At 30.2% G+C, this 26,240-nt stretch overlaps 13 protein-coding genes across 13 annotated transcripts; 6 read left to right on the top strand and 7 right to left on the bottom strand. All coding sequences in view use genetic code 12, as the record gives it.

The window, feature by feature from the left end:
• The first annotated feature begins 174 nt into the window (after window positions 1-174).
• Window positions 175-1,146, top strand: RJT21DRAFT_119363 (peptidylprolyl isomerase family protein). Its single transcript, XM_064881380.1, has 2 exons — window positions 175-307; window positions 408-1,146. Exons 1-2 carry the CDS (start codon window positions 226-228, stop codon window positions 824-826), a joined length of 501 nt encoding a protein of 166 aa, XP_064739967.1. The 5' UTR covers window positions 175-225; the 3' UTR covers window positions 827-1,146.
• Window positions 1,049-2,408, top strand: RJT21DRAFT_25503 (nicotinamide-nucleotide adenylyltransferase). Its single transcript, XM_064883910.1, has one exon. It carries the CDS (start codon window positions 1,271-1,273, stop codon window positions 2,195-2,197), a length of 927 nt encoding a protein of 308 aa, XP_064739966.1. The 5' UTR covers window positions 1,049-1,270; the 3' UTR covers window positions 2,198-2,408.
• On the bottom strand, window positions 2,409-3,419 carry RJT21DRAFT_132633 (uncharacterized protein; the record flags this gene model as incomplete). The annotated part of the gene is made up of 1 exon (XM_064883145.1): window positions 2,409-3,419. A coding segment is annotated over one exon (1,011 nt), but the record flags the coding sequence as incomplete, so codon positions are not given.
• Window positions 3,420-3,909: 490 nt separating this feature from the next.
• On the bottom strand, window positions 3,910-5,789 carry RJT21DRAFT_25497 (quinate permease). The gene has a single exon (XM_064883908.1). The coding sequence runs from the start codon at window positions 5,703-5,705 to the stop codon at window positions 3,936-3,938; it is 1,770 nt and encodes a 589-aa protein (XP_064739964.1). The 5' UTR covers window positions 5,706-5,789; the 3' UTR covers window positions 3,910-3,935.
• Window positions 5,790-7,156: 1,367 nt separating this feature from the next.
• Window positions 7,157-8,079, top strand: RJT21DRAFT_119358 (H(+)-transporting V0 sector ATPase subunit c''). Its single transcript, XM_064881379.1, has 2 exons — window positions 7,157-8,034; window positions 8,056-8,079. Exon 1 carries the CDS (start codon window positions 7,302-7,304, stop codon window positions 7,890-7,892), a length of 591 nt encoding a protein of 196 aa, XP_064739963.1. The 5' UTR covers window positions 7,157-7,301; the 3' UTR covers window positions 7,893-8,034; window positions 8,056-8,079.
• On the bottom strand, window positions 8,015-11,175 carry RPN1 (proteasome regulatory particle base subunit). The gene has a single exon (XM_064881378.1). It carries the CDS (start codon window positions 11,023-11,025, stop codon window positions 8,107-8,109), a length of 2,919 nt encoding a protein of 972 aa, XP_064739962.1. The 5' UTR covers window positions 11,026-11,175; the 3' UTR covers window positions 8,015-8,106.
• A 693-nt stretch (window positions 11,176-11,868) lies between these two features.
• On the top strand, window positions 11,869-13,859 carry ECM25 (Ecm25p). The gene has a single exon (XM_064881377.1). The coding sequence runs from the start codon at window positions 12,105-12,107 to the stop codon at window positions 13,833-13,835; it is 1,731 nt and encodes a 576-aa protein (XP_064739961.1). The 5' UTR covers window positions 11,869-12,104; the 3' UTR covers window positions 13,836-13,859.
• RJT21DRAFT_119353 (uncharacterized protein) lies at window positions 13,860-15,731 on the bottom strand. Its single transcript, XM_064881376.1, has one exon. It carries the CDS (start codon window positions 15,454-15,456, stop codon window positions 13,933-13,935), a length of 1,524 nt encoding a protein of 507 aa, XP_064739960.1. The 5' UTR covers window positions 15,457-15,731; the 3' UTR covers window positions 13,860-13,932.
• A 39-nt stretch (window positions 15,732-15,770) lies between these two features.
• On the bottom strand, window positions 15,771-17,111 carry RJT21DRAFT_25476 (spermine synthase). The gene has a single exon (XM_064883907.1). It carries the CDS (start codon window positions 16,875-16,877, stop codon window positions 15,933-15,935), a length of 945 nt encoding a protein of 314 aa, XP_064739959.1. The 5' UTR covers window positions 16,878-17,111; the 3' UTR covers window positions 15,771-15,932.
• Window positions 17,112-18,205: 1,094 nt separating this feature from the next.
• On the top strand, window positions 18,206-20,116 carry STP2 (Stp2p; the record flags this gene model as incomplete). The annotated part of the gene is made up of 1 exon (XM_064880134.1): window positions 18,206-20,116. One exon carries the CDS (start codon window positions 18,206-18,208, stop codon window positions 20,114-20,116), a length of 1,911 nt encoding a protein of 636 aa, XP_064739958.1.
• Window positions 20,117-20,186: 70 nt separating this feature from the next.
• On the bottom strand, window positions 20,187-20,965 carry RMP1 (Rmp1p). The gene has a single exon (XM_064883906.1). The coding sequence runs from the start codon at window positions 20,854-20,856 to the stop codon at window positions 20,257-20,259; it is 600 nt and encodes a 199-aa protein (XP_064739957.1). The 5' UTR covers window positions 20,857-20,965; the 3' UTR covers window positions 20,187-20,256.
• Window positions 20,966-21,422: 457 nt separating this feature from the next.
• On the top strand, window positions 21,423-22,752 carry RJT21DRAFT_119350 (uncharacterized protein). Its single transcript, XM_064881375.1, has one exon. It carries the CDS (start codon window positions 21,520-21,522, stop codon window positions 22,699-22,701), a length of 1,182 nt encoding a protein of 393 aa, XP_064739956.1. The 5' UTR covers window positions 21,423-21,519; the 3' UTR covers window positions 22,702-22,752.
• Window positions 22,720-26,239, bottom strand: RJT21DRAFT_25446 (uncharacterized protein). Its single transcript, XM_064883905.1, has one exon. It carries the CDS (start codon window positions 25,739-25,741, stop codon window positions 22,739-22,741), a length of 3,003 nt encoding a protein of 1,000 aa, XP_064739955.1. The 5' UTR covers window positions 25,742-26,239; the 3' UTR covers window positions 22,720-22,738.
• Between the last annotated feature and the right edge of the window lies 1 nt (window position 26,240).

The following is a 26,240-nucleotide window of genomic DNA, read 5'->3' as shown; positions in this document are numbered from 1 at the left end:
TTTTATTCTTAGTTATTATTATTTAGGTTAATTTTATATACTTGTATCATAGTTGAATATTTGTTGAGTTGTAGATTTGTAGTAGTAGTTTTGTCGCGAAAAGATTGTGTGCCGTAGAAGGGAAAAATGAAAAATAGCCACCGAAGAATATATATATGCGTTGTCTTCATTGATTAATAACTGAGCTTATATATTTAAGACACTAGTATATTTGCCTTTTTAAACATGAAGTTATCATCAATTGTTGCTGTGGCATTGGCCCAAATGATTAGTTCAGTCTATGCTCTTCCAGAAGGATTAGTTGTTGGTAAGTATTTGAATTCATTGTGGCCCATATTAGTTAATTGTAGCTAATTGGACATAGTTAAATAAATTGCCAATGTCTCATACTAACAATTTAACTATAGAAACTTTAGTTCCAGTTGCTCCAGAAGACTGTTATGCTAAGGTGGAAGTAGGTGATACAATTAGTGTCCATTATGTTGGATCTCTTGAAGATGGTTATGTCTTTGATTCTTCAATTGATAGAGGTCAACCAATCACCTTTCCAATTGGTGTAGGAAGAGTTATTCCAGGTTGGGATCAGGGTTTAATTGGTTTATGTGTAGGTGAAAAGGTTAAATTAACTATTCCACCTGAATTAGCCTATGGTGAACAAGGAGTTGGACCAATTCCTCCACTGGCTACTTTAACTTTCGAATCTCAAATAGTTGGAATTGAAGGTAAGAAACCTCCAGCACCTGAAGCTGAAGTTGAAGAAGAAGAAGAAGCAGAAGAAGGTGTCAATGAAGAAGAAGATGAAGAAGAAGTTCACGATGAATTATAGTCAAACTTTATAGTCTACTTCTCTCATATGTAAATCATAAGTGTATTCTTCTACCAGCGAATACTAATATACGACACATATTATTGTGAATTTTTTTTATTATTATTATTATTATTATTACTACTATTATTAAGAGAATTCAGATGTCAATCAAGTATATCCCATCTGATAAACAATATCAGTCATACTTTCAATTTGCAGTAATTGCTATTTTTGTGGGATGCTTTTTCGGCTTGGGTTGCCTCACTCACACCATCACCCCCATATTTTTCTCAAAGATCCTCAGTCATCTAACTATAAGCTGTATGAAGAGATCGAAGATTTGTTTATATATATTATATATAGATATATTACTTACTTTAAACATTCATATTATATTATTAGGTGATTTTTATCTCAATTGATACTGTATTAACTAAACTCAATTAATTATTATACATCATAATGTCTACAACTAGAAGATTTTATAAACCCTTACAAGATTTCATCAACTCCACAGCTGATTTTAGGATAATTTATACTATAGCCAAACATCCTGACAATGGTAATGTTGTGACAAGTATATCACATCCAAATGCCAATTCTGATCATGTTCTTTCTCCTAATACAAGAAGAATATGTGTACTTGATTCTTCATTCAATCCTCCTCATTTAGGACATTACACTCTTATTAAAGAATCTCTTAATCCCCATCATTATTTTCAAGATACAACTCCAAATCCTAATGAACATGAATTTGTCGATAAAGAAGATGATAAGGCAATTATACTTCTACTTTCAGTTAAAAATGCCGATAAAATTAAACCAGTACCAGAATCTTTTGAAAATAGATTAGAAATGATGTATTTAATGGCTAATGATTTATCAGTAAAGTTTCCTAATTCTAAGTCAATTAGCATTGGTTTAACAAAACATGCAAAGTTTGTAGATAAATCAATTTCAATATTGAATTATTTACATTCTGATGATTTTAATTGCAACTACCTTTCTCCACATATAAAATTAACCTTTTTAGTAGGCTTCGATACGTTATTAAGAATTTTCAATCCAAAATATTACTTACCTGATAAATTATCTACTTCTTTGGAAGAATTTATGACTTCAACGGATTTGTTCTGTTTAACTAGAAATAATGACGAAGTGGCTGATTTAGAACAATCTAAATATGTAGAAGATATAAAGCAAGGTAAGCATATTGATATTCCAACCCATTGGTCAAACAATATCTTCTTAATTAATAATGGAGAAAAAATTAGTCTTATTAGTTCTTCTAATATAAGAGCAAGTGTGAAGAGTGGTTCAGATGATTGGCATAATAAGGTTAGCTCTGAAATTAAAGATTTTATAATCAAAGAAAAATTATATCGTTAGTCATTTAAATACTACTTAATGAAATTAAAATAAACATTACTACAACAGAGATATTTGCAACACCGATAGTAGAAGTTCCAGAATTATATGATATTCCGTATGGAAGTGGTTCTCTCATAGTTTTTCCATTGGAATCATTAACATTATTATAATCATTTGAATTATTGATATCAGTGCTTTTACCGTTAGAATAATTATCTGTTGATCCATACTCAGTAGGAGTATTTGAAACAATTTTCTCATTATTTGAATTAATACACTCAATTTTACCCCCTCTGATAACTGTACTTATCTCTCCTCTTGACCATTTATTACAATCAAACGTAGAAGAAAGAGATTTAACATTAGCACTACCTTTAACCAATTTCAATTGTTTAAGATTGGTATCTTTAATTGGTCCAACTAATTGAAGAGCTCCACCAATGACATGTAATTTAGGAAAGAAATTAATTTTATCTATATTAGTATTATTAACTATCATCAATCCTCCTCCAATTTCATTTAAAATTGGAAATTCAGGGTGTGTTAAGTGATCATTTTTTAATAAACTTAAGGTTCCACCAACTGATTTTAATTTTGGTAACTTAATATGAGTGAAACGGTTATTAACCATACTAACTGATCCTTCTACAACTTCTAAAGCATTTAATTCAATTTGAGAGACATCATGAATACTCATATTATAGGCTGATTTTAATTTTGGTAATTTAACCACCACATCAGCAGCATTTGCAGCTATATGTAACAGACCCTCAATAATTTCCACATTACAAGTAATAGAATCAAGAAATCTATTGTTATTAATATCCAAATTTTCTAACTTATCAGCTGAAAAAATCGAAAAGCCAGTTAAAGAAGTATCTGAAACTGTAATACTTTCAATAGATTTTATTTCATTACTGAAATGAACGTTACTTAAAATTGGTAATACTCTCCAATCTAATGCTTTGACGGATGTGAGTGATGGGAAAGAAACCAAGGACAATGAAGTTAATTCTCTTAAAATGAAAGATTTCTGAATGGAACTAAGATTTGGAGCTTCAATTCTAACCAATTCTGGTGATTTCTTTATAGTTATACTTCCAAGAATAGTGCCGATACTACCAAGTGAAAGCAAGGGGTGCTTGTATTCATAAATTTCTAAATCACCACCAACAACTTCACAATCGGAAATATGCTGGATATCAGATGGATTCTTCAACACAAACTTAGCATGGTTACACTTTTCAGGTATTGGTAACCCAGGAGTAAACTTTACTTTTGTATCATCCGCTGGAATTTCGGCTTGAATTTGTTCTGTAGGAAGTGGTTGAAATGACTCCGAATTAGATAAGGGTGATCCTACACTATCTAGTTGAGAGTTAATATCATTTGAATCAATAGTTCGGGAGCGGACTAGAGACTCCTGCAAGACGTGTACTCCTATAATCACTTGTTAGTATATCTCTATAGACAAATAAATTAGACTCAATCTATACTTGCTTTGACCATTATTTTGGGAGGGAGCAGCTACCACATAAGCATTTAACTCAGCAAAAGCTAAGGCAAGAATAATTGTTAGTGTCAAATGCATTGAATTGATTCCGAAGATGCTCTAACTGAAGTTATCTGAAGCATATAAAGATAAATGTGAATAGAAAATAAGCGCTCTCAAAAACATGCTGCGAAAAGATTTATTTTTAGCAATCAAAGAACATTTACTCACTATATATGTGCACCTAAATATATCAATTACCCATTATGTGTTTTTCTCATCACCTGAAGATTCATCATCTCTGTTTATATGTTCAACGTGTTGTTCATTTTGCTTTTCGAGATCATCAAGTCCTCTAGTTTGAATAGATTGTGTGATTCTGTTAAGAGCAGAATGATCAGGGCACAATTGAGCACCTTTTCTTCCAATCAAGTACCATGGCAAATTAAAAACTTCTTCCATTGACTCCAAAGATCTTCCTGAGACTTCTGGAACAAAGAACCAAGCCCAAAATAATGAAATCAAACAAATTCCAGAGAAAAAGTAGAAAGTACCATATCTGTTCATACCTAAAAGCATCAGTGGAACTGCTTTAGAGTTACCATATTGATTAGCAAAATGTAAAACCATAATAAGAGATTGACAAAAAGAACGATGTCTAAGAGGGAAAATCTCAGAACCTAATAAATATTGAATTGAATTAAATCCCATAGTCCAACCAACCCCAGATAAATAGATTGCTGCCATAGCTGCTTTACCAGCATTTTCTTGAGAGGAAGTCAATTGAGCTCCTTTATCAACAGCATGAGGATCAACTGTTAAGAATATAGCAAAATATAAAATAGTAATAAATTGAAGTGAAATACCAATATAAAGGGCTTTTCTTCTCCCCAAGAAGTCAATAATAAAGAAAGCACTGAAATAAGCCGAAACAAACTTAACCACTCCTAAAATCATGGTCATTTTCATAACTTCAAGTCCTTCAAGTCCAATAAAAGAGAATAAATCACCAGCATAAATAGTAATGGAGTTAGCACCTGACCATTGACCAAGAAGTTGGGCACAAGCACCAATCATGAAAAAACGATATCTAATGGATTTAATACTGAAGACTTCTTTAAATTTTGCAAATATCGATACTCCTCTAGTAGCAGCATCTTCCGCTGCTACTTGTTCACTAATATCTGATATTTCACTTAAAATATATGGATGGTCTGGAGGTAAGTGTCTGAGCTGAGACAACTTTTCAATAGCTTTTTGATCATGTCCATGTTTAACTAACCATCTAGGACTTTCAACACAGAACCAAGATCCACAAAAAGCCAAGCCAGCACATATTACTTTCAAGGAAATTGGAATAATCCATTGCTTATTGGTTTCTCCCGAAATATGTTTGGCAGTACCGTAGTTGGCAGCATACGATAAAAGAATTCCTAAGTAAACAGCACCACTGAAAATACAACCGAAGAGACCCCTTCTAAGTGGAGGTGCAACTTCAACCATATAAGCAGGTCCAATTGTAGTAGATTGACCAATAGCTAAACCTTCAATAAATCTACCGACATATAGCTGACCAAGATTCTTGGAAGTCATTTGGATAATAGCTCCAATAGCCCAAATAATACTGAATTCTTGTAAAGCACGAATTCTACCAAGTTTATCCACTGTATACATGGCAATCATAGAACCGGCAATAGACCCAAGTTGCACCATGGCAGCAATATTTGACTTCAAATCAGCAACTTCATGTGGAGTTTTATTTGGATCGTTTAATCCAAATAAGTTTCTAAACGATGGTTGATATAAATTAATGGATTGACCTTCATCAAGACCTCTAGATAAACCACCAAAAACACCAAAGATAACTACAGAGAAATAAAGAGTCAAGTTATAGATCTCCTTAGGTGAATGATCATCAACAACTCTCCACCTGAATTTAGATTTTGGAGGCTTTGCATCCTTTGGAGTTTCTTCAAATGAATTTGAAGCACTTTTAAGAGTAACTATATTGTTATCTTTATTTGTTTGAGACATATCGTTTATTATCTTTGTTATATAATTTAACTAGCGATTGTTTGATATTTTGTTCTTAACAAGTCTATTTATAATGCTTTGGCTGAGGATATTTTACACCCATCACACAACCCCCAAATTAGCTCGGACTTTCTATGACCCCACCAAGAAAGTGGGTCACATAACACATCACATTAATCTGCACAAATACGACCAATAGCTTTCTCTCCTAACCGGGAAAAGCCTTATCATCATGCTGAAATGTAATAAAAACATGGTTGATGGCAAAATAATTGGTTGCGATTCTTTTTTTGCTTTGGTGTGGGGTATGCAGCCAAGCAAAAATTGGATAGGGAATTCATCAAAACATAGAAAGGGCATTTTGTCTAAACCATCTCTTTTGGAATAAATTCAAGTATCTAATTTACATTTTGCAAATAAGGTAAAATTGGGAAAATAAGAAATAAGGAATTAGAGATACTCGGGTGTTTCTGATTAAGTTATAGAACTTTTTAAAGTATTTTGCAACTAAACTAAGTTTAGGACCAGATGAGGTAATTGGCAAATTCCAAAGCCACTCAACACACAAGGCTATGCAAATTAAATATACAATTAGCTGAGAAGAATGGAATCTAAGTGCAAGCGAAGAGAGGGGAGCTTATTTGACAGAGCGCAATAAAATCGCAAATAGCCCGGAAGGCTAAGAATTTTTTTTGCATGCATAACTTCGTTCATTTTGGAGCAAAAAGTCTTAGTATGCCATTGTCAATTGTCAATTGTCAATTCACATTATTAATTTACTTATTTGAAGTCCGAATAAAATAAATCGAATTTCAATTATGTTAATTTTCCCGGCAAATCTGTCTCCACAGAACTACTTGAAAAGGTAATTGGAGTCGATATGGTAAAAATAAGACACATACATTGATTTAGTATTGTTTTCAGCCAGTTTTTCAGCTTTGACAAGGAGGAATGTACAATCGGGTGGTATACCCCACTATGCTTTTATTTAATTAGTTATTTAATAAGTTCATTGTTAATTCGTTACATAAGTTGTCTTTGGTAACGACATAAGCCGAGGGATCACCCCTCAGAGGTATGTTTTTATCCCTAAATAGTTGCTCTACATATATTAACAGTAATAGCGAATGAATAATAGAAATAACCTTTTAGAGAACTCAACCCAACTACAACGACAACGACAACAACAACGCTATAGGGATCTCCGCCTCATAAGATGAGCAAGTAACGTTAAATATATTGATCCATGTTTCAATCCAACAAAAATTTCCCGGACAATGACTCCACTTGAGGAGTAATAGGGGATCAATCAGATGTTAACTATACCCATACATATTATTTCGTAGAGTAGGTTCACGATTACAATTACTGGTACATTACATCAACTGATCTGTAGAGATAACTCTATAGAGCCTGAGACCAAAAAAAAAAACTGCAAATTGATAGTTCTCCCTGACTCCAACCTGCAAATACTCAGTCGCAGCTTACATAAGCGAAATTCCCAGTTAATTAAAGGAAATGAACAAGAAGATGTTGACCGGACCCAGGCCGAAGAGATAGCTAAAATTGGAATTAACATTGATACATAATTGGAATATGGCAGTAACTGGATCACTTGTGGCATTGTCATTATTGACAGTTGGTGGTTATATGTTATTCACCGGAGCCGGTGAATCATTTAATGTTGGAGAATTCTTAGAAACTACTTCACCATATTTATGGGCCAGTTTAGGAATTGGTGCATGTATAAGTTTTTCAGTTATTGGAGCAGCATGGGGGATATTTATAACTGGTTCATCAATTATAGGAGCAGGTGTTAAAGCTCCAAGAATTACTACCAAGAATTTAATTTCAATTATCTTTTGTGAAGTTGTAGCTATTTATGGATTAATTATGTCGATTGTATTTTCATCAAAACTTGTTAGTATTCCTGAAGCTCAATTATTTACTAAAGAAAATTTATATACGGGATTTTCATTATTTTGGGCTGGTATTACAGTAGGAATTTCAAATTTAATTTGTGGTGTTGCTGTTGGTATAACTGGTTCAACAGCTGCTATAAGTGATGCAGCTGATTCTTCACTTTTTGTTAAAATTTTAGTAGTTGAAATCTTTGGATCAGTTTTAGGATTGTTTGGATTAATTGTTGGATTATTAATGGCTGGTAAAGCTCAAGAATTTCAATAAATCTTTCAATTAATATTACTTGCATTCACTTAAAAACACTCTATTTTTTAATTCATTAAACTAAGCCTTATGCTTATGTTATTCCCATTTATGTCGTATAACTTTAATATAGATAACCTTTTTTATATTATATATATATTATATTATATTATATATATATTATATTATATTATATTATATTTATAAATTCTTTATAAGCTATAAATTATGTATTCTACGAATCAACTTCCATACTTTCAGGATTTTTCTTTAAAATAACAATCCCTTCTAATGATCCACTTAAAGATATCCATTCATCACTATTTTCCAATTCTGCTCTTTCACCATAGTTTAATAATACAGGAGTAGATTGAGTAACCCATCCAGTAATTGTTTTAGGTTTACCAGCTTGTCCAACTACATCAACTGCTTGACCAACTCTAACATTAACTTTTATTGGTTTTAATTCTTCATCAACTGTTACTAACATTCGAGGTTTAACTGCTGGAACCAAATAATATAAGATTTGATGAGTTGTTTCATAAGATGAATCACTTAAAATAAATGCTTTAGGATCTAATAAAGCAACTGATATAGTTAATAATGCAGCCAATGAAACTTTAGATGATATAGTTCTTTCAATATTAAATGGAGTTAAAGTTAATGTACCTTTACCTAAATGTAATAAACCTTGAGCTATTCTTACCATAAATAATGAATCTGCTGATTTTACATAATATGAAGCTAATTGTCTTAATAATTGAGCTAATCTTGCATTATTAGTACCAGCCCCAACTAATCCCATAGAATATATAGCATTTTGAGCTACTTCTAAATCAGGATCATGTGAATATCTTGATAATGTATCAAATACTTTCATTTGAGGATTTGAAGTAGATACTAATCCCATAGCTAATGGAACAGCTCGTTTTATAATAGAATTACCATAATGCATTAAATGTGAAAAATGTCTTAATGCCATATCAGCTCCAATATCTTCTCCCATTGCAATAAGTGCAACTCCAAGAACTGCTATACCTTGATATAATTCTTCATCTTCATTAATTTCATCTTCAGTTTCACCTTCAACTTCTTCATCTTCCTTTTCCTTTTCCTTTTCCTTTTCTTTATCCTTCTTTTCATCTTTAACTTCAGATTCAGATCCATCAATAACAGTATCTTCCATTTCAACATCATCTAATGCATCTTTTATTTCTGATTTAAGTTCTTCTTCCTTTAATTGATCTTCACTAAGTTCAAGTTTCTTTTCTTCTTCTGATAAATCTTTTGGTTTAGCAGTACACATTTGTAATAATGATTGAATTTGTAAAACATTCCCAGTTCCAGCATAAGCACAAATATTAACTAAAACTTTTAAAGTTTTACTAATTGGATGACTAATTGCATCAATGGTTTCTAAAACATCTTCAACTTGTTCAGTTTTCCCCATATATAATAAACCTAAACCTAAAGACATAAATTTAATATATTTATTATTTAAATCACTTGTATTTGATTCTAAAAATCTTTGAAAAATTGTTGAAGTAATATCTCCATGACATGTTCCAACAAATATATGACCTAAAGCTAAAGCTGCTAAACAACTAACTTCAAGTCTAACTTCAAGATCAGATACAAGTGGTAATAATAAATTTAATACTTTTTCATTAGCTGAACCAGCAAAGGCAATTCCTAATCCATTAATTGAAGCTTCTTGATAAAGTTTATTTTCATCATTAACATAATCTTCTAATAATGCTAATGCTGAAATATTTTCATCATGAACATTTGATGATACAATTCCTGTACCTAATAATGCACCAGCTTTAACTTCTTCTTCTGATGAATAAGTATATTTATCTAAAGCTTGTAAACCATCATTAATATTCCATTGATATAATGCTCCTAATGATGCAGTAGTTGAAAGCATACCTAAACCTTTAGTTTTATAAATCCAAGTTTTACGATCTTCTTCAGTTTGAACTAATTTATCAGTTCCATAACCTAAATTAATAAACATATTAACAAATGCAGCTGCTAAATTTTGTTTAGCAGAATCAACTGATCCAGTTCCTACACCAAATTTAGCATTTTCAAGATGAGATTTATAAATATCTTCTGGAACTTTAGGATCTAATAAATTTAATTCTTTAACTAAATATGCATAATATTCATGTAATTTAACATTAGAAATTGTTTCTTGAACTTCTTCATTTTCTCCTGGATATTTAAATCCATTATTTTGTGATGATAATATAAATCCCAATTGTTTATGAGTTAATTCATCATCAGTTGATTGAAATACTTGTTTAATTAAATTTTCATCATCTAATTTTATAGCTAAAGTTAATGCTTGAGTTAATTGATTATGAGATAAATAAATAGCATAAGCAGTATGTAAAAATGATGAATCATCAGGTGGAGCTAATAATGGTACACAACTAACCATATAAAGACAAACTCTTGCATAAGTACTATCATCAACATATTCAGATAATTTATCAATTGATTCTATTTCTAATAATAAATCAACTGCATCAGCTTCAGCATTATGTTTTAAAAAGAATGGAACAATTTTTAAAGCTAAATCAATTAATCTTTCAACTGAACCATCTTCATTACCTAAACTTTCTTGATATGATTCACCAATTTCAAGAGCTAAATGACGCATATATTCATGACCCCAATCGGCTATACTATCTTCAGAAGATAATAATCTATATTTTAATGAATCCTTTTTACCATCATCAGAATAAGTCATAGCTAATACTGATAATATATCAGCTAAATTAATAATAATTTCTTGATTATTAGATGATTTTTCATTTACCCAAGTATCATATAATGAAGTTAATGAAGGATAATGAGGTCTTAAAAACTTTAATGGTTTTGGAACAGCTGTCATTGAAGTAGTTGAATCCTTAATAAATGTCTTTAAAGTTGATAAATTAGCTTGATATAATTCTGGTGATTGATCAGCTTCAATTAATCGTTCTACTAATAATTCCAATTCTTCTTTTAAATGTTGATCTTCTTCAGATAATTCTTCTTCTTTAATTGGTGTCTTTTTTGTATTACTATTATTCCCAATAGTATTTACTTCTGGTTCCTTACCTCCACTAGGGAGATCTTTGCTATCTTTAGCTGGGGCCATTTCAGTAATTTACGATAATTCTTTGATTCAACACAATAGTAAATTCTATACCGTAATAACTCAATGATAATACAATAATCCAATAAACAAATTAACTTCTCAAACCTCTACAAATTTAATGCTAATTGTATATTTTCAACTCACTTGGTGTTATCTATGTCTCATACATTTGTCAATTTTCCACTTGAGCTTCGGGGTTTTTTTTTGGATGGCAAATTGGCGAGCATGGACTGCACACAGTCTTGTTTGGTTCAGTCTCGCGTCGTGTGCTATACCGATTGTTAAAAGTATCACCGCTTACTTACTGCAAAGTCTGCCTGCTACAGGGCTACAATTGTACCAGTAATGGTTAGAGAATTTTTACTTTTAGCATTCCCATTATTTTTGATTTGGTGTGTGTTTGATTTTGGTTTAGTTTAGTTTAGTTTAGTTTTAGTGTGACTCTTACTTATCATTGATATTATTATTAGTATCATTAACATTTGTAGTTGTAGTGGGATTGAGAAATTGCGCGTGTGTGTGTGTGTTTGGATGGAATGTGTTTGGTGTTGCTAGAGAATTCTGGGTTTATGAGGTGGTTGTACATGATGTGTGCAATTAGGTAGATATGCATTTAAAGTAGATGTAAATCATGTGTATAAATGTAAACGCACCAACATTATGCACTGAACAAGTATGCGTTAAAGATATATGTGTAAATTATGTCTTATGACAAAAGTAAATCTCACCCTACTAGATGTTTGACAATTACCGGCCATCCCCATGTTTAAGTTCTTCCTCAATTCGTTCACAAAGAGATCTTTTTTCACTACGACGCGGTGTAAATAAGCTCATAAAATTTTCTGTGTACAGTCCAAGTCCTACCGGAAGGTGAAGGGTCAAGTTAAGTTTAGAGTTCACTATAGTTAAGAATATATAGATATTTCACTAAGTATCATTTTCATATTTACGAGTTTTTATGGTACTCATATATGGGTTGTTTTCTTTACTTCGCATATACAAATAGATAAGCAAACAGACAAACAAATACATACATAAACAAATACATAAACAAACACATAAAATAGTAAACAGAACTCATGGAAAGAATATTCTACAATTCAGACGTAGTAGATATAGGTACCAAACTACCAGTATATATATTTGATACATCATATTTACCATCTACTGATGTCATAGATTATGATGAATTTATTCCAACCCTAATGTCATTTGTACCTCAACATCCATACGTATTAATTATGTTCAATTGTGGATTGAATAAGATTAGTTGGATTTGGGGTATAAAATTTTTAAAATCATTCTTAGCTGATAATCAAGTTAATTTACAAAATTTACGGAAAATAATTACCGTTCATGATAGTTGGTTTATAAAATCAATAACTCAAATATTATCTACTACTAAAGTAAATTTACTGAACTTTAGTAAATTTATTGATTATTTTACTCTTGAATCAGATTCAATTGATATTGAAAATTTAGGTCAAAATAGTTTTATGATTCACAGTAAAACTTTATCTCAATTAAGTCATTATATCGATATAACTCAATTAAAAATTTCATTAAATATTTATAAACATGATCTTCAAGTTGAATCTGAAATTCAATTATCTAAACGATATATACCATTATTAAATCCCTTAACAAATTTTAATTATTCCAAGAATCCTATATTTTATCAACATTTTTATCAAATATTTAATATAATAAATTTATATTCAACTAAAACTGAATTAATATTTCATAAACCTGGTAATAAATTAAATACTGATGTATTATTTAATTGTATTAATAGAAATCAATTAATTTGGATTAATGATTGGGATTTATATGGTATTGCAACTACTTTTAAAAAAATACTAATGGAATTACCTCATCCAATAATACCAACTAATCTTATACCATTACCTATGAAAGATGATTATAATTATACAAGTCAAACATTTAATAATCTTTTAAAATATCATTCATCAAATCAATTAACTGAAAATTATTCATTAGTATTAATTCAATTATGTGAATTATGTCTTCATTTAATTTCTAATAATGAAACAACTCATCATACTTCATTAACTTTATCTAAAAGTCTTAGTCATTGTTTGAGTCATGAATTAATTTCTTCTCAAAATAAAGATAATATTTTAATAATAAATCGATTTTTAAAGAATTTATTAGATAATTGGTCTAAATTAAGAATCAATTATGTTAATGATTCTTTATACTATACGGTTGAAGATTGTATATTAGGTAAGCCTGAATTGGTTAATAACAAAAACAAAACCAAAATTCAAAATTTAACTCAATCAAATTTACCTGATACTTCATATGATCTTAGTTATGAAATCACAGTAGAAGAGAATACTCTAGAAGCAGATGATGATAATGAAGTAAGAGTTTCTGTAAATACAACAACCATATTAAATCATAATCTGAAATTATCTAAAGTAATACCATTAACCAATAATATGACTCCAATAAAGAATCTTAATCGTGAAATACTTTCACCTTTAATTAATTTAAATTTATCACCTAATAAATTTATTAATACAACAACTACAAAAGTTAATAAAGCACTTTCAGATGTATCTAATGTATCACTACAATATCCACCTCAAAAGTATAAATTTTCAGATACTACTTCTAGGAAACCATCACCACCAAGTATGATTTCAGCAGATATGTCAACTAACAATACGAATACAAATACGAATATTAGTAAAAGACCAGTTATTAGAGGTAGAAAAGTTAGTGAATTAGCTAAATTATATGAAGAAAGAGCAAAAGGTTTGGAACTCTTAAAGGGTTTATAGGGAAGCATTGATAAAAACACATTATATTGGGAATTTTTTTTTAAATCTTATTTATAGAACAACTAATATACACTTAAACTATTGGAAACAAATTACTTTACTCACCAACTAATCTACTATCGATATTTTCCATCGATAAATCACCTTCACTATGATGGAATCCATGACGAGAAGCATTAACTGCAGCAATGGCAGCAGCAGCAGTACTTTCATCATGATCTTGTAAATGTTGTTGATAATGTTGATATTGAGAATCATCAATTTGATGATGACTTACATGATGTTGTTGTTGAGCAACAGCAGCAGCCACAAATTGACGTTGAAATTCTTCTTGTTGTTGCAGCAGATATTGTAATACTTGAGGATCAGATGAACCTTGAGAATCATCAACAACATCACCAGCACTTAAAAGTGCATTAGTAGCAGCTGCAACAGCATCATCATTAGCATTTACATCATTTGGACCAGTATTTGGACCACTACTAGTATGATTACCAGTAATTCCAGCTGCTTGTAATGCAGCAATTTTTCTTTTAGTATGACTAAGTCTAGATCCAAATCCATATCTAGCATTTTGTTTCTTTAATTTTCTCTTATAACCTCTTATTTCATTATAAATATCTTCACGTTTAATAATAACATCAGGATATTGTTCTTTAATTTTAGATTCAATATGTGAAGGTTTTGTACCAACCTTATATAAATCTAAAATTAATAAATTTAATTCATCTGATCTCTTTCTAAGCATTGGATGATTAGCTAATGGATCTAATTGTGGATGATTATGTTCATTACAAGTAGTTCTTAAAGTCCAAACTCCAGTAGACTTTTTAAAACTTGCTGTCATCGCAAATGGACATCTTAATTTTTTGGTTTTAGTACTTGGATCCAATAAATAACCTCCACCAACATCAACTTGTCTTGAAGTATCTTCAATAACTCCACCTTTTTTAGATTTTTTATGTCTGTAACGACCTCCAAGTTCACAAGTATAATAAATTGCTTTCTTATTTGAATGAGAAATTACAACTCCAAATCCATTATCGCGAGCAAAATCTTGAATAAAATCATTTAAATCATCACGATTATGAAAAGCTTGTTCTGGATAAGTTCTTGTAATTAAATTTCCATCAGCTGTAATAGTATTTTCAGAAACTGGATAAATTTTCAGTTTAGAGTCTACTATTGGATCAGGGATTTGAATATTATATTCTGAATCCAAATCATCTGGTTGACCATAATGTCCATGTAATTCAGCTTGTTGTTGATGTTGTTGATGTAATTGACGTTGTTGTTCATGTTGTTGTTGTTGTTGCTGTAATTGTTGATATTGTCTTTGTGCTCCAGCAATTTGTCGGGCAGTAACAACAGCTTGTCGATTGAATTGTTGTTGTTGTTGCAGAAGTTGTTGTTGTTGCAGTTGCACTTGTGAAGTTTGTTGTTGCAGGATTTCTTGATCATCTTGTTGCGAATCTTTAACTTTTGATGTTGATGTTGTTGCAGCTAAATGTTCTAATTTAACTTGGTTAGAATTATGATCAATATTATCTTGTTTAACTGCACTAATTAATTGATCATCAATATTGCTAGCATAATCATCTTCTTCTGGATTAGACGACATTTTGCGGGTGTCAAGATACTGTTAATAATTTAGTCTTTAATATCTTATTGGCTTACCTAACTAATGGTTGCAACCGTGTCGTGGATTAAACAAATCTGAATAGGCCTGGTAGGAATTTTTTGTTTATAACACACCCCCTGGTCGTGTTATTTGGTTTATATTTTTGTTGAAGGAGGAGTAGTGCCCATCACCAGAATAAAAAGAATTTGAACGACGGTGGGGACACGACCAATCTACATAAAATATCACAAAAATATTAGACTAAATTTGGATGTACACGACAAGACAAAAGATAAAAAAAAAATATTTAATGGTCGTAAGACTCTTAAGTATAACTGATAGTTAATATATTATTTGCATTAAAGAACAACCCCTAACCTAAAAGACATAACATTACATAACCTTAAAAAATCAGTCCAAAAAATATTAATAACATTAATTTGACTGATAGTTTAATTTTTTTTTAATTAATTTTTCTAATTTTTCAATTCATTTTGAGCCCACATTGGTAATACAAATGAAGATTCATGAACTTTACTATTATAATATTTGAATAATTCTGCTTCTAAACTTGGTTTAAATTTTCTTAAGGGAGACATTAATTGTTTAGATTCATCATTAGTAGCAATCACTAAACCAAGAGATCCACTAGTATAACTTGGCATATAACATTGACTATATTTAACATTTTTAAAGATTGTTTTGGCTTTCTTTAATAAATTCTTTAAATATGATAAATTTAACCAAATATTTTCACTACTTTGCATTATAACAATTCCTTGAGAATGTAAAGCATTAAACAATAATTTAAAATAACTTATTTGAAAGAATTCTTCAGCTGGACCTTCAGGATCAGATGAATCAGTTATTATAATATCGAATTTTTCAGTCGTAGTTTTAAGAAATTTAAATCCATCATCAATTATAAGATTTACCTTTGGATGATTATGAAATTTTGCCATTTCAGGTAAAAATTTTGTTGATAATTTAATTACCATATCATCAATTTCTACCATTGTTATAGATTCTACTGTACCAATTTCAACATGTTTAATTAATTCTCTTATAACTCCACAATCACCTCCACCAATAACTAATACTTTTTTAGGATTTGGATGAGACATAATAGGTAAATGAGTAATTAATTCTTGATATGCAAATTCATCCTTTTCAGTACATTGAATTATACCATTAAGAACAAGAACATTTCCAAAATTTAATGATTCAAATATTAAAATATCTTGAAAAGGAGATTTTGTATGATAAAGGATTTGAACTATTTGTAATCCAAAGGCTTGACCAGGAAATGAATCATCTGATTTTTCAAAAAACCAGTATTTATTATTTTGTTTAAATATTGATTCATGTTGAAAAGTTTCTAAATCAATAGAAGGAATATTATTTAAATCGATAGATGACATTATGAGATAAGATGAGATGAGATGAGATTATTGGAAAAATTCTTAGATTTGATTTAACAAATATATATTATACTATGATACTATGATATTATACCAATATTATGTTCATATCAATATTAATAGATATAAAAGAATACATAAAGATAAATAAGTGAATCAGTATTTTTGATAAGAATTCTTTATTAAAGTTTTTCAGACTACCGCTAAAAAAATTTTCTTAGTGATGTAATGGCTAGCGGATACGCTAAACAGGCGAATATGAGTGCGAGCGTAACAGCGAGAACGGGACTTAAGTATCTTTACCGATCTTTTTAAGTTTAAGAAGTAGGGGTATGATGTAAATGTAAAGTGTAATTGATATGGAAGTTGAAGTTAAAATTCAGTTTACAAGTTTGTAGGATTAAAGATTTGTAAGAATATTAAGGGCCCATTTACGACTACAGGGATAAATAGGGTCTTTCGTAAACTTATCTCCAGGGACAGACATATATTACAGTAACGTCACAATCACTACCGGAGTAATAATACCAAAGTAATAAATCTACTACAGTAATAATAATAATAATAATAATAATAATAATAATAATAATATTACAGAAATAATATATAATTATATAATACTTCAATACTGTGGATAGCGTAGTAGTCTCGTTACTCAAAATAACCCCATAATTATAACTAAAACTCATATAGATAAACCGTACCACTCTCCTCTATTGCTCGCTATGGATTGACTCTTAAGCAAAAAAAAGCAATTCAAACCTGTAATTAATATTTACACTTTAGACTTTAGTATAGGGGGTAATTAAGGATTTTATATATCGGTCGTGTCCGAGATCTTTATTTTCTACCTAAAATGCGACATTTAACTTCTCAACAGACAAATAACACCAGACAGACAGACAGACAGGGAAAGAAACAAAAAAAAAAAAAAAGGGAAGGAAAAAACTTAACCCAGTAGAGAAAATTTCTAAGACAGCAAATTGGCCAATGGTCGTCAAACCACAACTTAACCATCAACAACAGTAATAAATCACCATTAAAAAGTATATTAAGACATAAATTCTATCAGACAGAATTCAAGCTTATTTATATACATCATTAGAATTCAAATTTTATCCCGATTTATCCCACTATTAACCGTCAAAAAAACATAATCCCTCCAATCCATTACAATTTTTGACTGTCATAATTTGTGGGTTTAACTCAATATCAATATTATCATAATAGATCATAATCATAATAGATCATAATCATCAATAGATCAGAATAGTTTCTAATAGATTGTAAGAGTTTGTTTTAGATTGTTTGGGATGTCTACTACTGATATGACTAATGGGAATTTACCCATACCTAAAAAATCATCATCAGCAGTAAACTCAACTACAACAACAAGATCTTCCAATACTTTTATTGATGCTGCTATTATATCGATTGTAGTAAGACTTTTACAAGTTGGTATATCATTTATTTTAAGTTTAATAGTTCCATTTCCTGAATCATTATCAATTCCATCCGATTCAGACTTTTATCGAGCCATTAATAATCAATCAACTACCACCTCCACCACCACCACCACCGCAAGAACAACAAAATCAAATAAATCAAATAAAAGAAAGAAACAAAATTTAAATTTATTTCCTTCAATTCAAAATCAAGAAGTTAAACAACTTGAACAATTTGTAGAAGAAGAATTTAGTGATGAAGAAATTACTATACCTCAACCATGTTCAACTGGATTAACCACAAGATTATTACCTTTTAAAAATGAAAAGGGAGAAATTGAATGGGCATTTACTGAAGATGTAGTACCAGGAAATGAATTAGAAGCTTTTAAAATTAATAATTTTAATAAGCAAACTAAACAACAATTACCGGAAGAAATTAAAATTAAAAAAGATGAAGAAGAAGTAAATTTATCACCAACTGTATCAAATTCTTCAAATAATGAATCAATTTTATCTAATTCTAAAAAGGATAATCAATTAAATTCAGTTTCAACTCCATTAACTTCTCATCATTCTTCACCTTTTACTCCCGATAAAAAATTATTATCTCATTCATCATCTTCAGAAAATCTTGCTGATGAAGATTCAGAAGAATTAGATGATGAAGCTGAAGGTCAAGTTGATGGAGATGATGAAAATAAAACTCATCAATGTCCTCATTGTGAAGCAGTATTTAAAATTAGAGGTTATTTAACTCGTCATTTAAAGAAACATGCTATTAAAAAGGCTTATTCATGTCCTTTTCATAGTTTTAGTATTTATATTGATGAAAATAATATTACTCATAAATGTCATCCAAATGGAGGATTTTCAAGAAGAGATACTTATAAAACTCATTTAAAATCAAGACACTTTAAATATCCAAAAGGAGTTAAAACAAAGGATAGATCAAGTTCTGGAGGAAGTTGTTCAATGTGTGGAGAATATTTTCCTAATGCAGAAATTTGGTGTGAATTACACGTTGAAGGAGGTGAATGTAGTTATTTACCAGCTGGATTTAAAGGTAAATCAAGAATTAAAAATAAATTAAAGAAGAGATTATCTAAAAAGCAACAAAAGGAATTAGATGCATCTAATTTAACTAATCAAGTATTACATTCAACTTATATTGCCGGAAGTATTGATCCAACAACAAATACAATTATTGGAAATCCAACTTTACCTGAAGTTGTATCAACTCCATTTGTTGATACTCCTCATTCTTCATCAGGAACTCCAGGTGGTCCATCTAATTTACCTTATGAATATCATAGTCAAAGATCTCAATCACCAGTTCCTTCATTAACATCATCAATAAGTAATTATCATAGTTCAGGAAATTTAACTGCAACTAATTCAATAATTAATGGTAATACTCCAGTATCAACTAAATCTCCTATAAATTATTCACAAATATTACAAGCACAAGTTCAAAATCAACAATATCCAAGAATTTCAAATACTCCAATATTTGAACAATTTGAACGTCCTATAAGACCTAATCAAAAGAAAGTTGAAGATTATGATGATGAATATTGTTTAGATATTGATCAATTAAATAATGCCACATTTAATAATTATAATGAAATTCTTCATTATTTTAAGAACTCTCAACCACAACCACAATCACAATCGCAACCATCTCAAGAAAGTTATTCACATTCTTATAATCCTCAAGTATCACATTTTAAACATCATCCTCATCAACAACATCAACAACAAATGTTCTTCAATAATGGATTTTCTCAATAATGAATGAATGGGTCATGTAATTGTAATATTTAGGGTAATTTATGGTAGGTATCGGTGCTATTTTTATATAAAATAATTAATTCTTTTTTATATGGGTTTATAAAGGTCATTAACTTTTAGAAATTGTAGAAATTGTAGAATTAGAAACCTCCAAAGATATCATCAATAGCTTTCTTACTTGACTTTTTCTTTTTAGCTTTAGTTTTGGGTTTGGATATGGATTTAGTAGTCTGTGTTTGTGGATCAGGGAGCGTAGGTTGAAGTGGTTCATAAGTGATTTCTTCACCTAAATCATCAGCAGTAGCAGTAGCAGTAGCAGTAGAAACCGTAGTAGAAACCGTAGTAGAAGCTATAGGTATTAGTTTACTGTTTGTACCAGCAATATCTGATAATATAGCTGATAATTTACATACTAATGCCACTAATGTAAACCCTAAACTGATGAATTGTCCTAAAGAGATTATGGTATTAAATTCATAATACGCTTTAGGGAATACTTTAGTGAGATGATGAATGAGATGAATGATTTGGGAGTATTTTTGAGTCTGTTTCTGTTTCAGTGTCAGTTTGATTCGTCGTATATCTATGGCTAATTTGATTATGGTTCTGACTTTACGATGAATGATGTCTAAGTACTTCCACCATACTGATTGATGATGTTGATTTTTACTGCGGTAGTAGAGAAGATGGAGGATGTAGAACTCGTTGGTGAGGGAGTCCAGTTGTTGCTGTGTTATCATGGGGTAGTGGTGGTGGTGGTGGTGTCACTAGTATTAGTGGTAGTGTCACTAGTATTACTGTATTAGTGATAGTGTCAGTAGTATTACTGTATTAGTGACAGTGTCAGTAGCGGACTATTTTTTTCAAAAGACTGCAAAACATTTTAGTGCCTCAGTCAAAGAGATGTAGTGGGCTAAGTGTGTTACAGAGACTGCGTAGTAGTCACAGTAAAGTGTAGTTAGTGTAGTTGTGTAGTTAGTGTAGTACAGAGTAACACAGCGTAGCAGTTAGTGTAGTACAGTGTTGTTGGAGAAGTTACTATAGTGTACTACATTATATGACTTAGTGACTAGTTTTGCACTGAGTTCTCACTAACTTTACCCTACACTCTCTACTCTCTATACTGATTACTGTGTACTGTCTACTGTCTACTGATTACTGTCTACTGTCTACTGTGTACTGTCTACTGTCTACTGTCTCTATCTTCTGTCTACTGTCTCTATCGTCTGTCTACCCTCTACTCTCTACTGTCTACATTGCGTATGCTGAGATAAGTCCCTAACTACGACTTAGTGATAGTTACTGAGTAGTGAGTAGTGAGTAGTGAGTATACTTTTTTTTCACGATGAGCTACTCCACTAACCACCACAACCACAACCACCACAACCACCACAACCACTACAATGTCTACTCCCATTGAAACTCTAGTGGCAAGAGCTCGAGCTCTCTTACAATCATCCCAATCTGAAAAGGCATTGGAAATCCTCACACCAGACTTTGAAACATATAATGCAGATGTTAATTACTTACAAATATTCGGGGAAACTTTATTAGAGAATAATGATTTAGAGAATGCTTATGAAGTATTGGTTAAAGCATGTGAATTGGATCCCACGGCTGAGAATGGAGTAGAGAAATTCTTTTATTTAGGACAAATTATCGGAGGACACGATGGAATTGATTCATTAAATGTAGGATTACAGAAATTACAGAATCAATTAGAGATAATTAACAGTAACACCACAGATAAACTATTAATTGAATTATCAACACTTTATAAAACCAAAGAATCTCTCATAAGTTATTTAATTAAAAAATTAAATCAAGGAATCTTTGCCAAAATTGAAATTTGGATGACTGATTTATGTATGGAAGATGAAGCAGAAACTCAATGTAATGAACTAATTAATTATTCATTACAATTAGATAATCAAAACCCTGAAGCCTTATCATTATTATCATCCATCAGAATCTCTCAACAACGCAATGAAGAAGCCAAACAAGCATTATTAAAATCATGGGAATTGTTTCAAATAAAGAAATCTCAATTAGAAGAAGCAGCCAATAAACACCAACAAGAAGATATTGATTCATTTGAAGTTGGATTAGAATATGTAGATTTAATTCAACCCTTACTTACATTAGCCAAGTTTGCCATTGAATTAGAATTATATGATATAACCATAACAATAGTATCGAATGTTCAAGATATTAATGAAAATATCTTAGATACTTATTATTATGAAGCCTTGGCTAATTTATTCTCGGCTAAACAATTATTGAATAGTCAAACTCCACACGAAGAAGATTATCGTGAAATCGATACAGAATTATTAGTTAAATCTACCATACCTGAAATTCAATCATTACTTAAAGATATAAAGAGTTCATTAACTCAAGGTTATAAAATTATAAATAGTGATAATTTAGTAGCGGATTTAGATCCTGGATTAATTGAACAAGTGGAATTATTATTAAAGCAAGTTGGAGGTCCAGTGATGAGTGAATTACTTCCAACTCGAGCCAATGAAGATGAAGAAGGATGGGAAGATGAAATAGAAAGTGAAGAAGAAAATATCCATTAGACTATATATATGTATACACTTAATATACAAAGTAAAATTATTTTAATAGATTAATTACATTTGGAACATCCTTAAAGAAATCATTATTGAAAATATCTATTTGCATAGATTCAAAATATTGATCATATTGATTAGCATCTCCTGAGCTCATACTATTTGGACTGAATGATGAGTCACTACCAAACAATGGCTTATTAGTGCCATTATTAAATCCTTCACCAGGACTAGCACCTCCTGGTATAAATCCATTTGACATATTAGTCATATTAATATTAGTATTATTATTCATAGTATTAGGAATACTATTACCCATACTAATATTAGGATTAATATTGGGATTGCCATTGCCATTGCCATTAGAATTAGTATTAGTATTAGTACTATTATTATTACCCAACATATTATTAGCATTTAATAAATGGGATGTTAATTCAGGTGGAGTTTGTATAGTAGGCTGTAACATATTCTTAATAGAAGGAATTGAATCAGGTTTAGGAATTGGAGATGCAATTGGGAAGGGTGAATGATTCTTCATGACCGGAGATGGAATTGATTTCTTTAACCAAATTGGATCTTCAAATACATTGGCATTGGCATTAGTATTATCATTAAGACTACTACGATTACTAGTAGATGCACTATTAGTTGTACTATTAGAAATATCCATTTTTGATCTCTTTCGAGAATTCGAATTTGAATTTGAATTAGATGTTGTACCTCCATTCATAGAAGTTGATAAACTTACTGAAGATGATTTACCAGAAGATTTCCGCTTTTTATTCTTAACTTTGGTATTAAGAGTCTCAATAAAATCATAAGTTAATCGATATATTTCATCAACAATCCACCAAGTAGATGAGAATTTACCTAATTCAATAAAATAATCTTCAAATTCAAAATTATCTTCAAATCCTGTATCAATATCTGATCCATTACTTAATTGAGAAATACTTATACCAGTAGTTGGATTATTAAATTTAAGAGATAATTTAGCTTTCTTCTTTAATGCTACGGCCATGGCTAATGACATACACCATGGACTCATTGGAATATTAAATTTTAAATCATCTTGCATTTGAATCATATACCATAAAACATTTGAAGCCGCTCTTTGACTAATTAAATCAGGAATATTATTAGGAATTTGTGGATTATCATATTTAGCCTTTTGTGATGCAAGTATAATAACATTATTAACAATTCTAGTTAAAAAATGTATAGTATTGGTTGTATATTCATTCTTAATTGATGAATAAAATTTCCCCAGTTGATTAGTTATTGGTCTAGATCTTTCCTTTTCACAAGTTTCAAATTCAATTTTTTGAAATTCATCCGAATTAAACATTTTATATCTTATCATATTATTATTTCCAATAACATTATTATTATTAAATGGTTGAAAAATTGCAAAAAACATATTTTCTAATGATCTAGCTAATTGAACCATTTTAAGTAAATTAATATTATTATAAGGTAAATCAATATTAAAATCTTCTTGACGAATAAATACTGGTCTGGCATTGGTTAATCCATTAAATCTATCAAATATATAACAACACCACCAAAGATTATTTGAATATTCTATTTTAAAATTTTCAATATTCTTTTGACTTGATAACCTTTTCATATGAATTCCAATGGCACTACCAAGATTTATGGCAGCACTTAAATCATGAGATGATTGTTCTGATCCATATCTATCATAAGCAAAATGTAATGAAAGTACTAAATGAATTACAATTCTTGAAAATTTATCAGAATCTCCTAATTGAGGTAAAATTAACATTAATTGTCGAATTTTATAATGTAAATCAGTCATAAATGAAATTAATTCTTGTTGAAATTGAATTTCATTTAATTCATAACCTAAACCTCTCAGAAATATTTGTTTAAGTATTGGTTCTGCCATTTTATCTCGAGATATAACAAGAATTATTGAATATAATAATACATTTTGGGCTTTATTATTTTTAAAATCATCCCAAAATCCTTGTTCATGAACTAATGGGAATACTGAATTAATTTTAAAGAAATATAATTCAATTAATTGTTTAGTTTCTGAATGGGTTATAGGATAATTACTTGATGATAAAGTAAATGCATCAATAGATTTTAAAAATTGATAAGTCTTGGGATTCTTAATATAAAATTCTTTATCTTTACCATTCCCAAAGTTTTTAATTTTATATGATTTTTTAAATTCACTTTGAGTTAATGTATTTACAGTATTTGAATTAGATGAGGATGGTTTAGTATTAGTATTCGTAGTATTAGTGTTAGTATTATTAGTATTACCATTACCATTACCATTACCATTACCTGAGGATGGCTCTTCTTCTTCTGATGGATTCTTAACATACACTCCTGATTCATGCCAAATAGATTGATCATCAGACATAGAGATAATCACTTTAGGATGACCATGGAAAAGGTATTGATAAGTTGAATCTGAATCTTGGCCGGATATATTGAAATTGAATTTAGCCTTTAAGTATTGAGGAGTTACTCGTTTCATAGGATCATGAGTTGATTCTTGGGCCGGTACAGGCGGAGCCGGCACAGGATGATGTTGTTGATGTTGTTGATGTTGTTGATGTTGTTGATGTTGTTGATGCTGCTGTTGATGCTGCTGTTGATGTTGTTGTGGTGGCGGTGGTTGTTGCTGCTGTGGTGCTGGAGGTGGCTGTTGGTAAGCGTACTCTTGCTTGACATAGAAACTCGAAGGTGACGAAGATGTCGTATTTACAGTGGTCACCGACAAGCTACTTGGAGTATTCAGATTAAAAGTCGAAATAGACTGATTTGATGGAGTAGTGGTAGTGGTTGATATTGAAGAAGGTACGGGTTCATGAGATTCATGATGTTGTTTCTTAATTAATGAACATTGCCAACCATGTTTAGAACAATTTAAGCACCCTACTGATTCATAATCACGAGAAGTGATTTCACATTTAACACGTTTATTACGACAAGTTTGACAACATTTAAAAGTCCTCTTTCGAGTCTTATAGTTTGAGTCAAAGGCCGGGAATACGAACATGACTTGACTTAGCTTACTGATACAGTATAGTTCAGTTGTAGTAGTGAATTTAAGATTTCAAATTTTAACTCAACAAATATTCTGGGTTTAGTATTGATGCACTGATGTTCTATATATATAATATAATATAATATAATATAATTTTAACAAATATAAATATAAATATAATTTAACAAATATAATATAATTTAATTTAATCCACAATTAGTCTGACGAAGTGTACGTAAAAGACTCGTCCAGTTTATTAGTCCACAAGATGCAAATTTTTTTTAATGATTCAGATAATCTTCGATATCACTACTTAGTGATATTTAGTTTCGATTGTAACTATTAGTGATGTGACTCCGTGTTATTGTTATCGGACTCTTGCAAACCTTGTTGAATTACTGCTAAAAGTGGAGAGTTGGGTAAGTTGAATTTAAGTTGAGATCTCGAATGGGTTAACCTTCCTAAATAGGTAGTAGTTCCATCTCCCCACTTTCTCCATATTTTAAGGGAA

This window comes from Scheffersomyces amazonensis (assembly GCF_036850825.1).
Source record: "Scheffersomyces amazonensis strain UFMG-HMD-26.3 chromosome Unknown RJT21scaffold_2, whole genome shotgun sequence".
Taxonomy (NCBI): domain Eukaryota; kingdom Fungi; phylum Ascomycota; class Pichiomycetes; order Serinales; family Debaryomycetaceae; genus Scheffersomyces; species Scheffersomyces amazonensis.
Note: the sequence above shows the minus strand (reverse complement) of the source record. Positions and strands in the feature narration are given on the sequence as shown.